This window comes from Bactrocera latifrons, unplaced genomic scaffold, assembly GCF_001853355.1.
Source record: "Bactrocera latifrons isolate USDA-ARS-PBARC rearing strain unplaced genomic scaffold, ASM185335v1 scaffold_27, whole genome shotgun sequence".
Classification (NCBI taxonomy): Eukaryota; Metazoa; Arthropoda; class Insecta; order Diptera; family Tephritidae; genus Bactrocera; species Bactrocera latifrons.
In genome coordinates, this window is record NW_017536296.1 from 1,184,792 (window position 1) to 1,202,914 (window position 18,123).

At 35.1% G+C, this 18,123-nt stretch overlaps 2 protein-coding genes across 5 annotated transcripts in view; both read right to left on the bottom strand.

Annotated features, from left to right (window-relative positions):
* The window catches only part of LOC108969933 (phosphatidate phosphatase LPIN3), a 22,719-nt gene extending 21,140 nt beyond the window's left edge, over nt 1-1,579 (bottom strand). Inside the window, exon 1 of the mRNA XM_018934953.1 lies at nt 1,069-1,579. The gene's annotated coding sequence lies outside the window, so the exon portion shown is untranslated. The remainder of the gene's footprint in view (nt 1-1,068) is intronic.
* A 2,912-nt stretch (nt 1,580-4,491) lies between these two features.
* The window catches only part of LOC108969934 (PDZ domain-containing protein GIPC3), a 33,250-nt gene continuing 19,618 nt past the window's right edge, over nt 4,492-18,123 (bottom strand). Inside the window, exons 1-2 of one of the 4 annotated variants that reach the window (XM_018934956.1) lie at nt 10,189-10,333; nt 4,492-5,751 (exon numbers count right to left, since the gene is read on the bottom strand). In XM_018934956.1, the coding sequence (XP_018790501.1) occupies nt 4,627-5,667 (1,041 nt within the window). In that variant the 5' untranslated portion in view covers nt 5,668-5,751; nt 10,189-10,333 and the 3' untranslated portion in view covers nt 4,492-4,626. Of the gene's footprint in view, nt 5,752-8,166; nt 8,186-8,251; nt 8,348-10,188; nt 10,334-18,123 lie in introns of those variants that run through there. The other 3 variants (XM_018934957.1, XM_018934958.1, XM_018934954.1) reach the window with 3 other exon arrangements.

Genomic DNA, 18,123 nt, shown 5'->3' on the forward strand with positions numbered 1-18,123 from the left:
GCTATAAGAATACCAAAAATATATATGTATGTATGTACATATATGTATTTCTACAACTAAGTGTGTGCACACAAATTTTATTGTTTCCCGCCGAATCATCTGTTTCGTAACGTACAAAAAACGCCGCTAATGAACAATACACAGAGTCAATGCCTATAAAAAGAAAATTGTAACATTGTTGTTGCTAAGCGTTTGCTCAAACAGGCACACATACATACAAACATACGAGTGTGTATTATGTGAGTATGCCTTAGCATACAAGCCAAGCTTCTGCCCCCGCTAAAGTCACACTAACCAGTCCATAAGCGAAGACTTCAAAATGACAACGAACTATATTGAGCGATGAGAGAGAGGCGACAAACAGAACAGACGAAAAACTACACAAAATAAAATACAAAAGTTAATAAACAGCACGTTATGTTAATTGTTTCTTTGCTTAAATGAATGACCCTCGAAGGTGATCCGTGATTTTTAGATTAGACATTAGCATGGTGTTTGCTGCTTTTGGTAACCAAAGGTGAATACAGGAGAAATGAGAGAGGAAACAGATATGTTTATATGCTAATTTGTTTCTATGGCAGTTTGCATCAGGCGAACATTCAATTTGCCAGCGCAAATAAACAAATAATGCATATCACTAAATAACACTAACGACCATCTAGCAAGCCGTTCAATCAGTATCAAAGTCCATTTGGCGCTGAGTCGTATGCCAGATCAAGAATAAGGCACGAAGTGTAGGCAAAAAAAAAAAAAAGTTATAATAATAATAAGTGGACGCTAATAAAACGTAAGCAGCACGGGCAGCGTACATTGTGCCTGGGTAGACACTAGGCGATTTCTCGTATGCCCAGCACAATCTCTTCTGGTCACTTCTATCGGGAGATGTCACGCACGCCTCCACAAATTTTGTCTGCCAATATGCCATGGAAGACGGTTTCTTTTTTTATTTTCGTGCTGTTTTCTGTATACAACTAAACATCCTTTGTTCTTAACAGAGTCCATGCAATATAGAAGTTGAACTCATGAATGCTCTTTTTAACACAGCTTTATCTATTAACGGTGGTTTACCTTTTTTGGTTGGTTATTTTAACTTTCACTTCTTGTTCCTTTTTGTTTATTTGTTTTCTACACTTTGTCTTATTTCATTTAGTTCACAAGTGTGGATATTCTTAATGCACCAGAGCAATAATTAATTTAGACAACTTTAGGAGGCATTGCCGTCTTGTCTTCCACACACATTAAATTTTATATATTTATATTTTGCTTTTACTACACACTTTAGACCTTTGCTCTTTTAGTTATTTCACTACCAATATTCTTAAAATTGATTTCCGTTGCTTTGTTGAAACATTGATTTCACAATTTCTTGATTTCCGTTTAACTAAGTTTCTTAAATGTTATTGTTTTCTTTTGTACAATTTTTTCAATAAATGTTGTATTTTCTGCCTTGTAGGCCTTTCTTTCTCTTGTAGTTGCTCCGACAAGTGCGATTTCTAGACTGAAGCTTGCGTCTAGCAACGTCGAGTCATATAATCTGGCAGCCGACGAGCGAAACCGCTGACAGCTAGCCAAGCAAGCACACCACCTTGGCAGGGAGAACGATAATGAAATTAACTCATGCATATATAACTACTTATCTGCCATGTGAGAGTGTTTTTGAGAACGCTTAAGTTGGGGAAGCTTTGTTTCTGCGGGGTGGCTTGTTTCGGGGGGGCGAACAAATAGCTGTAAAAAACGAAAGACACACAACTTGGTAGGGAGTCAGCGGAAATGTAAACCATCGCAATATTTAGTGCAAAAAAAAAAAACTTTAAGAGTGCAGTTTCCAAAGCTTTTGCTATTGAGCAGCTCATGCTCTGAGAACCGACCGATCACGTACGCTAAACGCTCAGTACATTTCAAAGAGTTTTGTAAAATAATGTTCTCTTATTTTAGGTTCCACAATTATTTTATTTCCTACTTTTTGTTGCCACAGTGAAATACATAATAGGGAATAATAAAAACAAAAATAATGTGGGATGATTCTCTGACACCTACGACTACGTCAACAAGCATGTAAAGCTTTCTAATAAGATAAGGGAAGGCAATGAATAGAAATATGGAAAAAAAATTTGTTATTCCCCTTTTTAGTAATTATATAACGAATATAAATCGGCTAATCGTACAAAGTGGCATATCATATAGATCCAAAAAGAACCAATTCTCTGTTGGAGTGCGGAAGAAATTTTTTTTTCCATAGGCTGTGGGAGCTGTAAAGAAGGACTTCTTTAAATAGAATCGTTCAATGGAATCAAAGAACGCTTGGAGGGTGTTTATTGATGAGTCTTCCTCTGGTGGTTGCTTGTTAGTTTTTAATAAGCCAAGCTCAGGCGTTCCGAAAACGGCTATCACGGAGGATAACGAGACAAAAGTAAGCGATCTCGCACTTTTAGATCATCTCTTGAAAGTGCGCTTAGACAATGAGTACCTTAAAAGACACAGATGAAGTGGTCTCAGGGTTGCAATTGTTTTCCCGTACACTCGGGCGGCATGGTCGATTTCCATGCAAATTATGCCCGTGCTTCATGTTATGAATTTGTGTATTCTGAGACCACGAGGGAGTTCCTGTATGTTTTCGGTACTCTCGGCGAAACATGGACCACTGATATAGACAAGACAGTCGAAACAGTGGGCTTCGCTGGGCCAACTACTTCGACTGTCTAGTGACATTTCATCGATTGAAGGGGGAGATTTTGACAGAACATTTGGGCTTACAAAAGGTGTGTGCACGGTTTGTTCCGCACAAATTGACTGGCGACCAAAAATTGCTCAGAAACCAACATTCGAAGGACATCATTAAAGAGGTCCAAAAGGACAAAAGCTTCCTTTACAATTCTGTGACTGGTTGCGAAACGTGAAGTTTAAAATATGATCCCGAAACGAAACGCCAGAGTGCTGAATAGAAGGCACCGGACGAGCCGAAACACAAAAAATCTCGCTGGGAGAAGTCAAAAGTGAAGACAATGCTGATTCGTTTTTCTAATTCCAAGGATATTGCCCACAATGAATTTGTTCTTTGTTGGTATTCTACCTTGGAGCTTTGAAGCGTTTGGTGCGCCGTATTCGACGTTTCGGCCCGAATATCGCGAAGATGAAAGTTGGCAGTTGTTGCACGATAATGCGCCGTCTCATCGATCGACGCTTGTGACCGATTATTTGACCAAAAATCACATTTTAACCAATGTATTCATCTGATATGGCACTGTGCGACTTCTTCCTTTTCGGAAAAATGCATTTGGCCATGAAAGGATAGCGTTATGCAGACGTAGAGGCAATTCAAAAGGCTTGCACCGGCATACTGGCGGCCATACTAGCCAACGAGCTAAAACACTCGTTTGACATGCGTTCGGACCGTGCAAAAAGCTGTATTGAAGCAGAAGGAGACTATTTTGAATAAAATAAATTGATTTTGCCGAAGAAAACATTTGTTTCTTTTTTTCGTTTTTTTTACTATGGAAAGCACCTTGTAGATATTCTACATAATAGTTCTCGAACATGAATGGTTAACCTTGTATGTATTAATTTATTAACTTTTGTCTACCGCCATCAGGCTTTGCAAAAGAATTTCTCTGCAGTAAAAATGTGTCTTCTAAATGAAAAAAGTACATATTTGTTTCATTCATCGCATAAATTAGTCACGCGAAAACATTGCACATTTGTGAGCATCAATGAACTGAACTTGGTGAGGAAATGCCCGGCCATGCCAACGCCTACGAATGAAATTTTGCGGAAAATTTGGATAGAAGCCAAAAAAACAAGGCAATTGCTGTCTCTAGGCAAGTGAGAGAAAAACAAAATTTTGAAAATTAAGAAAAAATTAATATTTAGTATGTGGGTTTAAAGTGCGCTTAGCACGTGGCATACGAAAGAAAGGAAAAACAGAAAGAAAAAAAAAACAGAAACTTACCAGATAAATATCAACAAATTTGCAAATAAATTTGTGCGAAAATAAAAAGATTTAGCCAAATGCATTAATATATGTAAATATTGCTTTTGTTGTTTTATTTGTATTTTTACACACTCCGTTTAAACAGTTTTTCGCTGCTACGGCAATTCTTTTTGTAAATATGCGCTTTTATAAACTACATACATATAATATATTAATTAGCTGGTATATTTAAATGAAAACATAATATAATAAATACATATATATATGTGTATGTACATATGTAAATATATATATATATGTAAATATACAAAAATTGGCAAAAACAGCTTACGTACAAATTGATTGTTTTAATTCTCCTTTCAAATACATATTTTATTTATCGTTAATATTAGGAAAATATCAATAATAGCATAGGTTGGTATAACAAACAAAAAGCGCTTTTATTATACATACATACTTTAAAATAAATACATTGATATGCCACCCAACTTTCAAAATAGTGAAAAATACCGTAATTTTCATTTAAAACAATACTCTTTCAATTTGCATATTTCTTCAACATGACATTTACATCGTATTACAGCATTACTCTCTCGCTCTCTTTCCGTTTTCCTGTTTACTCTCTTCAACGTCACCAATTCGTTTCGTCTACTGAGAGTCCTTTAGTTTATAATTATTTTAAAATTGTAGGCACACTTTCAGTTCTTCGCCGTTTTCCGACGTCTGGCATCCGTTACAGCACCCCACAGTTCGATAATGAAATCATCGGTAAAGCCGAAAGACTCCAAATCGGAATTGTCGATAGCCTCCGCAAAGTCCATTGAATTGGACTTGTTCGCGCCTAAATCCCAAATTTGTGTCGCCAATTCGGTGTCATTTATGCCCATAAACGATTCTAACAAATTATTGATCGCCTCAATGCCCGATTGCGTTGACTCGTCGAATTTGTCCTCGATCTCTACATTTCCGTTCGCCTTAAAACGTAATGTCTCCTTGCCACTGCCATAGCCACGTCCAGAGGGCGCGCGCGATTGTGTGCGCGGACCGATACCCTGGAAGCCGCTCTTCATCGGTTCCACCAGTCGCAACGTGAATGTGGTGCCGGTAGGTATATCCTTAAGCAGACGCGCAACTTCGTAATGTCGCTTACCAACCATAGTAATATCATTCAACTTCTCAATATGATCGCCGACGCTAATGTGTTCGATGCGATCGATGACCGAACCCTCTTTAATGCGCTTAATGAATGCATAACCTGCTCCATTATCGGTTATGGTTAAACCGAGCGCATCCTCTGATTTTACGATCTCAATCTCTTTCGGTCGCCCTTTTCGATGCGCGAATATGAAATCATCCAGTCCGATTTGACCGCCGAGCAGTTTTGTCATGTCCACTTTGTGTGAATTCAAAGTGCAGAAAAGTATCTCCTCGACGGGGATGTCGTAGCATTCGGCAATCTTTTTATAGAGCTCCCGTACACTCGCAAAGCCGGTTATCAAACCGGTTGGACTGCCGTGCGCCAGTTGGCAATGGAATATTAGTTGCGGTTTGGGAATGTATGAATCGTTGCGGTTATTCGCGTTGCTGCTGCCATTCATAGTGGTCGCTTTACCGTTGGCCGTTGTGTTATTGTTGTCGTTGTATGATGTGTTGCCCCCCGTGGCAGTGGTAGCGGCATTTGTAGATAGATCGGAATCTGCTCTACTAAATTTGGGACCCTTTTTTGAAAATAGCGGCATAGCGAAATTTTTCCGAAAACGTTGCTCTCAGCTTACTCTCCCTCTTCCTCTCTTATCTTATTCTGTCACGACCGTCTTTTGTATCTGTTTGTGGAGAGAATTTACATATGATTTAACAAAAATTTTGCTCCATAATTTACTGCTAGTGTTAGGTTGATTTGGTTAATAGCATCACCTGCGTTGCGTATGTGTCTTTTATATTAGGACTTAGTGAGTTCCTTTGTTAGTTAAATATTTGATATTTCACTTGGTCATGTTAAAAGAGTGGTTCGCACGTATGGAGAATACAAATTTTATTAGATCTTCGAATAAGCAATAACCATAAATTATTAGTTTGCGAAATGTTTACCTAAACTTCTGTCAAAGAGCACGGTGCGCCTGATATTTATTTATCCAATAAAATGAAGGTTTACGAGTTAAAAGTTGCCATGTTCGGTTGGCTGACATACTACTTCTGGAATCAAATTGTATTTTTAATTCAGCAAATACACATGACCACCTCCGACGACACCGTTTTGACTCAACTAAAAAAAAAAAGCTGAATCGAAGAAGGCTCTGATGGTCATAAGTGTATTGCAGCAGAAGGGGATTACTTTGATGGAGATGAAATGAACAAACACTTGACCTAGTAACGATCTTATCCTTATATTATCTTTTAATATTAATAATATTCAATGAACTGGGGTAGTCGTTTAAAAAATCGTTTACAGCAAAGAAATAAACTTTAAAAATAAACTCTAAAAGCAATTATTATGGCACACAGGCACATATGGCACTTTTGATCGATCAGGGTGTCAGCCATCTCTTTAGATACTATAGTAGTCAGATATGAAAATTATGTTCGGAGATTCTAGCGCTTCCTTAGGTAATACCATAATTGAGACCTAACTTCTTTAAGATATTTTGTCAAATAAAACATTTCTCTACCAGCCATATGATATAGTGATCAGACTTTAGATAAAAATATTGCGAGTATTATTTGTGAAGATATCCGGTACAATATAAAGTTGTAGATAAAAGTATTTTGATTGATCAGTTTGAATGGCAACTATATGTTATAGTTGCCAAACTTCATATTCTCTGTGCAGGGCATACAAAGTTTCGGGTGTGTTCTATTGTACCTGGCAATAAACGAATCACACTTTGATTCTGCCGTCTGGCAAATTCCTTTTAAAACGGATTTTTTGTTGTAGTTTCTAGTTATTACTATTGTGCTTTAATGGATTGGCTCGTGGTGATTTGTGGGTCTGATAAGAATTGTATTTTATCTCCGATCATCGCAAACAAAGGCATGTAAGTTTGACGTTCTGCCTATTGTTAGAGTGCTGTCATGAAAGTTTTTATTTTTTTCAAGCAAAGCGAATAATACTTAACTCATAATTGAAATTTATTTAGAATAATTTATATTTTAATAGAAAAAAAGGTTATTTCAAAGATATTTCGGTCCTTGTAGTTTCATTTAGGGGTTTTAGAGTAGATTAATCATAAGTACATTAGATTTAATCAGTGTGCAGAAGCCTTCTTTTATGCCGGCAAAGAAAATTGAATAATTGTGCTATACATATTTAAGATATTTCTATTAAACTATTTGACTTTTAGAATTATTCGGAATATTTTCTGAACACAAAATTAATAAAGTTACAACCATAACATCACCACTTTCTAATTTTTTTTTTTTTAACTTTTTACGAATACCGAACGTTATAGTTATGATTTTCATACGAATTGCTGTGAGCTTGTCAATGGTCCGAAGATTACTGACATACACTTTGCTAAAATTAAATTGGTCTGCTCTTCTGGAGATGTGATGAGATTAGTCATAGTCACCTTCTTTCTCAATATTTTCGACAATATACGATTATTTGAGTTAAAACATTGTTTTTTGGTGCTAAGTGATTCAGAGCTAAAATTGTACTGTTTCCAAAACACGTTTGAACCACTCAATCTGTTTGGAATTTTTAAAGTTAATCCAAGTTTACAACCGATACAAAATATGGCGCAACTTGTAGGTATTTTCTCAGGTACACTAACTTCTTATGATCCTACTGATTCATGCCGTATTTAATAATTAAATTTGTTCAAAGTTCTCTCCAGTAGTCCAAACCACTCTTTTATGCTAGCCACTAATTATAAAACTACCCAAAACCAAATATTTTAGTTAAAAATAACTTAAATCACTTTTTATTAGTTAAGACCATAACCATAGTAAATGATATTGGTAGGTATGCATGTATATGTATATATACAAATGTTGTGACATATGTTCAGTCATGATTAGTTTCCGCATAAATGCACTTTTAATTTTTTTTTTATTTAATTTTTTCACAACTACGTGTGCGTTAATATGTTAATAAGTGAGGTTAAATCCAAACTCAGTAGCTACATATGATTCATTGTAACAAATGCAAGCGTAAATTTTGGTTTTAAATGCCATACAAACACTATAAATTCTTTGAGTTTTTAATAATGAGAAATTGCTTATTTAATTTGAACACGCACTGATCACACTTTCTCCTTTATTTAATTTAGGTATTAACTATTATTAAATTAATTAATGAACACGTTAGAGGACAAATATACGTACGGCTTGCTAAAAACGGCACTTCTGCCATTCAGAGACTACAGAAAATGCTCCGTCGCTTTGTCAGCATTTCATGGACATCTTATCTAGAAATGCGTGAAAAGGCGATAAGATTTCTTTTCTTCACAATACGAAACAATGTGATAGATAAGCGGCAAGACATGCAGCGCACTCACGCCTTTGCAGCGGACGGGAGTGTACATTGGAGTACGGTATATAGTATACTCGTATGTAGTACTACACACATATTTTATAAGATACTAAAGACAGCAAAAATGGTAGCATACATATTTTGCTAGTAGTAGCATTGCTTGATGGTAACCCCGAAATTTGAGAGAGGCAAATGAAAGAGAGTGCACTTGAAAGAGCGCTATTACAATAACAGAAACGATAATGATACTATCATTGTATTTTCCAGTTTAGGTGTACTTTAGATCTTAAGTAGGAAGTAAATATGCTCGAAAGTAAGTAAAGTGACTTTTACAAAATTACTGCGGTTGGGCCGAAATTAACCAGCTATCTGATTTAAAAGTGTCTGCATCGGCAAGTTATAGTCGATTAATAATATTTTTTTTTAACATGGATCCATATTATTACATTTTTTACGAAAAAAGTAATAAACTTTAAATACATATATACGTATTTAACGTGTGAACGGGTTCAACTTTATGACGAAAATCGCTGCATGGACTCTTGAAAAGTTCAAAGAAGATCCGACGTTTTCGAGCCAAATATTTATCAGCAAAGTGGTCCATTATTTCGGCTCAATGGGAATGCAAACAAGCAAAATTAGAATATTTGGGACGAAGATTAACCTAAAGAAATTCAAAAGCTGCCATTTCATCGAGGGTGAGGTGGTTTTTTGGAAGGTGAAATCATCGGTGCATATTTTTTTAAAAATGATGACGGTGCCGGTGAATGAACGTAACCGTCAATGGCGTCCGTTATCGCGCCATGATAACCGACTATTTAATGTATGAAATTGAAACACGTTATCTAGGCGACATTTGGTTTCAACAAGACGGCGCTACTTCCCTCACACCGCATCAATCAATGAATTTATTGAGAGAACACTTCTGTGAGCAGATAATTTCTCCTTTTGGTCCGGTCGATTGGCCACCAAGATCTAGTGATATCATACCGTTAGACTTTTTCCTAAGGGGAAAAATCCCGCTTCGATTCAGGCCTTGGTAGAACACATCACGCGCGTCATTCGCCAGTTATCAGTAGAAATGGTCAAACGAGTCATCGAAAATTGGACTCAACGGTTGGACCATCTGAGACGTAGCAGCGGCCAACAGTTGAAAGAGATAATCTTCAAAAAAAAAAAAAATACCAAAAATATTCTTTCGAGTGATCATAAACATTTAACACTAAATTTAGAGCTTCTGTGTTTTTTCTTTAAAAAGTAGAGAATTACTTGATCGAATCTCCGTATTCGATGTTTCTGGTTGAAACACAAAATGTTTCTCAATTAGGTTTAGGGAGTTACATATGTATGTATGCTGATGAGACAGCACAGAACTAATTTTTGGACAAAGAGAAAACAGAGGTCTTTCAAAAGATACAAAATCATGTTTATGTGTCGTTCGAAACAATTTTAGGCCGTGTCCATTTTTTTAATAGGTCATATGATTGCCTGTAATCATTACGGTATAGATATGTTTTGTTTATCACAACAAAGTGCAATTTTGTTGAGATTATAAGTTTTGGCAACAAAAAAATTGCTAATTGTTGGTTCTAAGAACAAATCTTCTGTATCATTAAAAATGTATACACTGAAGTAGTTTAGGAGCTTAATGAACACGAAATTCGTCTCAGTGCTGAGAGAAGAATTCAATATTTGCATAACCCACTAAATTACATAACGCAGATATTCAGCAATTTCTCACTATTTTTGTTCACATTTTTGCAGAACACTTTTTTAGAATAAATAATACCTTATTTAAGAAATGCATGCACACGCAAATAAATCAACTTCTGTTATCCTTGAGCTGCTCGTCACAAAACCTTCTAAATATTTATGTGAACACTTCAATTAATTTTTCTTTTCTTATTATATTTTTAAAACACAAGAAATTTTAATTGTCATACAATAATAAAAAATTAACAACTAACTTGACAGTTTTTTATTTTTCTCATTTGCTTTTACATACAAATTGATTAATTGCGCATTGTTTGACAACAAACTATATGTAGAGTTTCTATAGCAGTTATAGCAAATTATGACAGAAACGGTAAGTTGGGAAATTTGTGTTGTCATTATTTTGATTACTCATACCAGTACTAGCTTGATAAAATATGAAATTACGATTTCTTTATTGATAAGGGATTGTATAAAAACAAAACATTCATGAATATTATTTCATTATTATTATAAAATTGCAACAGTGAGATAAACGAACCAAAAAAATATGTAAAGAATAATTGAGAAAAACATTTCGCAAACTATATTACACGATTGCATTTGTAAACGTTTCAAATGACGTAGCGAGGATAAGCCAGTTTGCCAATTGTTCCCACTTAAGGAATACTAAGCATATTTTGCTTATTCCTATTCACTTATAAAATCTATCGAGAAACGGCTCTTAAATGTAAGTAAGATTCTCGCGAGTTATTCTCTTCTTATTGCGCTACGTCATGTATATCTACATATCGTCACCTGAAATGCAAAACAAGGTAACATCACTTTTCATAGTTTWAMAGGARMAGMAAAAAAMCGWAWAMAAAAAAAAAAAAAAAACACTTGAGATATTGAAATAAAACTTTCAAATCTGAATTAAAAAGAAATTATAAGTATATTTTAGATAAAAAATTAAGAACAAACAAAGAAAATTGTATAGTAAGTGTCTTACGTTATTTTGAATTTTTTCGGAAACAAAATAACGTATGATCAATCTAAATTTGTATAAAAATAAAAAAATTTAATATTAAGATTTTTGTTTTTAATTTTCAATAAAAACTATATGTATAATGTTATATTTATTATTAATGTGTTCATAAGTACTAGAAAAAATTAAGTTATTTCAAGCCAAAATATAATAATGTGAAAGAGGATAATGTTTATTTAGTATCCAGCAGATGGGTTGTGGTCAAGGTCGTGGTCAAAGGTTGCAGGAGGAATCTACTGTCAGCAACTCTCTATCAACACCAGTTTCCAGGACGAGGTTGCCACCATTTAAGTAGCAGTAGATTTACTGCTCCGGAGTGGAGTCTCCTTCAGAGAAGTGACCAGAGACGCGGCTATACTAGCCTTGAACTCATTAACAATATGTTTATGTTGATCGAAGAATGCCAAACCTCGTTATCATTAGGATAGGACTGGTATGGGTGCCAGGCCAAACCTGAATTTACAAAGCTGATGAGCTAGCAAGAAAATGCACCCTGGAACTGCTATGCGTAGAATGCGAATGGTTGGGTGCTCCCGTATCCTCTTGTGTTCTCCCACCAAAGAGCTGGGCCTCGCGGAAGCTTGTTCAGCGCTGGGCCACCATTCGTACATGCGCTGTGGCAAAAGCTTCTTGGCCTAAGATCAAGCGCAATAGATCTAGTAATCTCATTGCCCTCAGTAAGGTTAGTCTCTCCCTAGTTTTGAGCCTTTTAACGGTCCATTGTCCTATTGGCGTAAACGCAATAAGGCTGGGAGTCCTTCCAGACGCCTTTTGCAGAAACTGTATGGCAGAAGTGAGGTGGAAACAACTTAGCACTTCCTTCTTGACTATCCCGCATTTGGGAAGTCAAGACTGAAGCACTTGGGAGCGCATACCTTCAGACATCTCATCGAGCTGACGGTAATGGAAATTAAACGTCTGTGAAAATTTGTATTGGCTATTTAGCGTTTTACTGATTTATAGTTGGAACACAGAAGTTCTTCGTTTTTATGACCTTCCAAAGGCCTACATATACTTAGTAATACACATTCGACGTATGATCAGCCATTTAACTTAAACTACCCACAGCACATTGAACATAACTATATAAAATTTTAAAATTCTTAATCTATGTTGTCCTCCTCAATATAGACCCATATTGATTGCACGCAAAATACTAGTTTATTTAGAATAAGCATTAAACTATTGTTAGAATTTTTCAAGAAAAACCGATTATACCTGGATGGAGATCGGTCTTTCTCATCATGAAGGTATAAAATTGGCTTTTATACACGGTGCGACAATAAAATCATTACATATAGCTTTCAAAAACTACAACTATATTCCTTTATTAATTAATATAATTTGAATGATTGAAGGACTAAGTAGCTCTTAAACTATTCGGAATAGGATCAAGCATTCTTTATCGGATTCGTTTGGTTACCTAGCCATAGAGGATTAGGTGGGAACAGCTGGAGTCAAGAAATGTACCGAATTAGAACTGGAGTTCTAGGTTGTCCAAGTGAGTTACATGTTGGCGATTGTATCAGTTGTTTCCCTAACGATTTCGCTGTTTCCTCAAAGACTCTTAAGGCCCCTAAGAAACGAGGCATGTCCATTTTAAGGGGTTACATGGGGTTTCTCTCCCAAAAAACGGCACATTTTTAATAATTTTATTTTTTACAATAAATAATATTTTATTCAAACCTTTTATTACTCCAAAGATACTTATTTTACAATTTTTTTTTAAATCTTTCAAGGAAATTATTCAAAACTCGTCCACTACGACGTCATTTCTGACAGTTCCTCGAGAAAAAGGTTGATAGCAGAACTTTTTACAGAATCACCAAGCGTAAAACAGCAAAAATACGTGCTTTAATTAAGAGCAGAAGCCAGGTATTTGACGAAGAAAAGACACGAAAATTGTATTTTTGGCAGACTTTTTCATAAAACTAAATGCAAATTTCACAAGAAATCTTACACAGTTTCAAGAAAAACGCGTTTAAAGTTGTCTTCTGCTTAAGTTTACATTTTAAGTCACTATAATATGAAATGATGATATGTAAACTCGAGCGCGCAACTTTTCAAGGCAATATCTCCAAAACTATGTATTACTCGGAACACCTTTTGGTGATGCTCTTATTGACCAGAAGGTAAAAGATCTATTGGTGTAGAAATTACTAATATTTTATGGCTGTCATGGTCGAAATCAATAACAATACTTCTGATAATACGTTATTAGTTCGCATATGACTATGTATGTACATATTATGAATAGAAAATAGCAATGTTTACTGTCAGTTATGTTTAAATATTTTCATTTCACTGTGTTGTGCTAAAAAGTTACACGTATGTGCCAAAATATATTGAGTTAAAAAAGCATGAATATTTGAAAAAATTCCGTAACCTGTCACATTAAGATACTATAAAACGTATATATTTATCTATGTACTATGTATGATTTATATATTCATAAAGAACGAGCCCCCTTTCAAGAGCATATGACAACAAAACCACAAACGTGATCAAAACAAATAAATAAACTAAATAAATATATAAGCATACATAAAAATATGCAGATATATACACACTAAAATATAAATATGTATATATTTTGGTACACACCTCTCCACAACAAAAACAATATTAAAGCCCCGCGTTGGGAGCAAATAGATCTTCAAGGTCACTTACTGAAAGACTACCAACATTGACGCGAGGCTCAACAATAAAAAAAAAAAGAAGAAACTAGTGCATATACAAATAAATGTGTATATGTAAGTATATTATGTGTGTAAATTAAATTAATAAAACTAGTTTGTAGCCTTTGATAATAAGAAACAAGGAGCGCTATAATACAGGAGTATGGAAATAGAATTTAATTAAATGAAATTGTTGTAGTTTTTTGTATTACGTTATTTATGTGCATACATACATATATATATGTGTTTTTATTTGGTTGATATGCGACGCACTGACTTGTAGAACGTCAGCAATACCTGAACTAAGCACCTAAGCACTGCGCAAGCGAAGTTTTTTCAACACTGCTCTATCGTATGTTATGCGGAAGAAGTAGGGACTTGTATTAAAAAGCAACAACATTGCACTGTGATATGTTTTTAAACTTTTTATTATATTTGCATGTTGATGTTGAAAAAATAAATTACTTAATCGACGCACTTCTTGTATAGTCAAAGCCTCCTAAACAGACAATTTTCATATGTATATTACTATGGGCAAAAATAGTATATAATAATACTTTTTAATTTAAACCCATTCGTCGAAATATTTTATTCTTGGTAGGTATCTGTGCCAAATGTCACATCAAAATAATCATTAGTATTTAGTATACGCTTATCTTTTTGAATTATTTAAAGTGCAATCGATAATTTTTACGATTATTGAAATTATTCCACAAAGAAGTTCCATTAAATTTTAAATCGTCGATTAACAGTCAGAAATTTTACTGACTTGGTTGGAATATAGGAAGAATCAGGATTACCATTTTGAAATATCATTTGGGCTTAAGAAAAATGAAAGCACGATTGCCACTAAAGAACAGCGTCGCGTTAACGTCTATGAAGCAATGATTCGGGACTACCAGGAAGTCATAAAAAGTATTATTTCTGGTGATGAGTCTTGGATTTATGCTTACGACCCGGAAACAGACGATTAATTGGCAGAATATCGTGACAAAGGTTAGTCGAAGCCGAAAAAACCACGTCAAAGCAGGTCGAAAATCAAGGTTATGCTGACAGTATTCTTCGATTACATGAAAAGTTTTGCCTCCTCGGATACCTACACACATACTAATGTATATCAATTGAAGGTCATACTTTTTTCGCATCCACATGCTTATCGCTTGTTTCTCTAGCTTCACAAGGTCTTATTTACATATGTATGTAAATATCTACAGAGACTCTTTCAACTCAACTCTTTCTAAGCACTGTATCATAAACCCACGACTAATTGAATGCTGGTCGCACGCTTAACCCACTCACGTCAGCGTCTTTGAATATATTTAAATTTGCATTAAATTTACTAATTCAACGTTCAATTGAGCTAAATGTGTCAACTAAAGTGCTTTGAGTGAATTGAATAGTTACAGTACAAATATAAATGCAAAATAGCAATTGACTTTGTGATTTATTTATTATATGGTTAACCGATGTTAATGAGTTCTACGCGATTGTGTTGAGAATTTAAAAACTAAAGAAAAAACGTTTCGGTTGCATCGCAGCTATAAAAACCTTCACAAATACAATGGATTTCTTACAAGTCTGTCAGTTTGAGAGATTACTTCGTATATATACAGACGGACGAACACCGACGTTTCTTTTTGGGTATTCTAAACATCCTGGCAATCTTTATACTCTTTCAGAATAAAAATATTAGTTCCTGTGAGTGCTATGAAACCGAGTCAACAACCTTTGTTTACATTTTATGACGTCACTAATCTTTTGTTTACATGTACCCAAGTCCTCAACCTTTGTTTACGTGTCGTAATTTTAAAAACCTTTATTTAATTTTGGGGTCACAGACGCTTTTGTTTACATTTTATTGGGTCAATGACCCTTTTTTTATACTTTATGAGGTCATTGATCGGTTTGTTTACATTTTCAGGGTCAACGATCTTTGGTTTATATGCAGTCAAGTCCACAACCATTGTTTACATTAACTTAACTATTGAAAGAAATTTTCCTCTGGTGTAGGTCAAAGTAGTATAAGGAGCAAAAATGTTCTAACCTAATCTAGGTTGTCAAATATCTCCCTTCCGCCTTTTTGCCTTTCGAATTTCGCGGCTATGTATAAAGCGCTATAGAGCTCGTATCTGGCAATACTAGTATACATCTTTGAAAGATCTTGACATAACCTACAAAACGACGCTATGCATGATTACTTTGGATATTGCTTTCAACAGTTATAGGCGTGTAAACATGGAGTACACTAACGCCGAAATTCGAGCTATTTTAAATTCCTTCGTGAAACGTAAATCCGCTAGAGAAATGTTCCGTGAGATTAATGGTGTTGCGGAGGAATGGTTTCGATGATTGAGCGGGTGAAAACTGCACCATGGATAAGCCAGACAGCAGAAGTCCTGTGATGATGAATACCGAATCATGAAGAAAATCCAGTTAGACCGGTATGTGGCATCTCTTGACATTGCTCAGAAATGGGAGTTAGTCACCAAAGCATTTTAAACCATTTGCTAAATATGGTTGGATACACAAAAAACTTAATGTTTGGAAGCAAGCGATCGACCAGATGCGTCCAGAATTGGCCAACAGGAAGGGTGTAGTGCTCCACAGGGACAACGCAAGACCCCACGCTTCATTGATGACTTGTTAGAAGCTAGGGGAGCTCGTATGGGAAGTTTTATCGCATCCACCATGGAGCCCGGACATAGCGCTAAGAGATTACCTTGGCCTTATGTCTTAGATCCATCCGTAAAGATAAAAGGCCAATTCGATGTACTATATTGATCGCGAATGTATGCAAACTTTGCTTGGTAGACTGCGTTAGGTGTATTTTGTTTAGGCAAGTTTAGTAAGGCATTCTCAAAAGATACTGGACTAATGGACCAAGGAGGAAATGTCTCAGAGCTCTTTTTGCTTCTGTAAAAAGATGTGAAATTGTCCCCGGTATATTCAAGAGATGTGGATACTGCCGATGGTATTCTTAGTGGTCTCTTACGTGAATTTGTTCTCGTGAAGGTAATTGCTAATGCCATGTTTGTTCCGTGGAGCGATCTAAGCGAATAAACGGTTAAAAAAATGTTTAATAAGCTAGGCTTTCGTTTTCAAACTAGTGCGCAAATTTAATGCAAATTCTTAGACGATTTTGTTGAAGAAATTAGAAAGCTTCCGTATCGCGTGATCGCAATGACGTATGAATATTTTTTTTTTTGCGATTGGTGATTATTTTACGAGCAACTTACATATGTATGTATGAATCGATCTAAGTCGGCTATTACACGAAGCGACTTTTGTTGCGGCAACTCTTGGTTTATGGGCGAGGGGGCGACGAGGAGAACTTTGTGTTCTTATTCGTAACAGTTCGCTGCGACGTTTTTCGCATTCGTGTTCTTTCTTTCGTAGTACATAGTTGCATTTGCGTATATTATTTTGAAATTAATATTTTTAAAAATTTAATTTCATCTTTTGACGAAAAAATCGAATTAATTAAAGATATTGTGAAATGTATGGAGGAAACCATACAAATTGATTCAGACGATAGTGAAGATCTGTTATATAACCTTTGTTTTAATTTTGAATTATAAATAAAATGTATTTCTTAATTGACAGAACTGATTAATATATGTGATATAGTGGCCCAAATACCTACAAGGAAAAAGAAACGACAATGGGTTAAAGTAAAGAGTTGACAATGGATTAAAGTAAAGTGAAAGAGAATGAGAAAAAACCTCGAACAGAGTTGCGCAACACAAGTTGCTCGTGTGAATGCAATGGGCAACAGCAAAAGAGAATCGCCCGAGAATCAGCAACAAAAGTTGCTTCGTGTAATAGCCGACTAATGTGTTCACAAATACATATACATACATATAGTATATGCATATATGTAAATTAAAATGTTATGTCATTTAAACGTACGACAGTGAACAGCTTGAGCTTCGAAATCACGTAATAAATATTTGAATTATGAATGCAAGTGTTATTGAAACTGAAATCCAATTCAAAAACATAGAAGGTTGATTGCTGCGTAACGAGTTTGAACATAATATGAAACAAAGTGGAGATGTTTATAACAGAAAACATATTAAGTAATTATAAGGTCCGATCTGAACCATTTGCTTGCAGTTTTTAGCGTTGTTTTGAAAAATCTATGATAATTTTCGTGAAGTTACCTTGTAAAATAAATAAGTTTTCCATACATGGACTTCAAATTGAGTCAATCAAATCGAGTTTAGTTTGTATGGCACCTGTGTACATCCTATAGTGAACAATTTTTTGGGAAGCAAAAGATGTATGTAAACTTTCACATCGATAC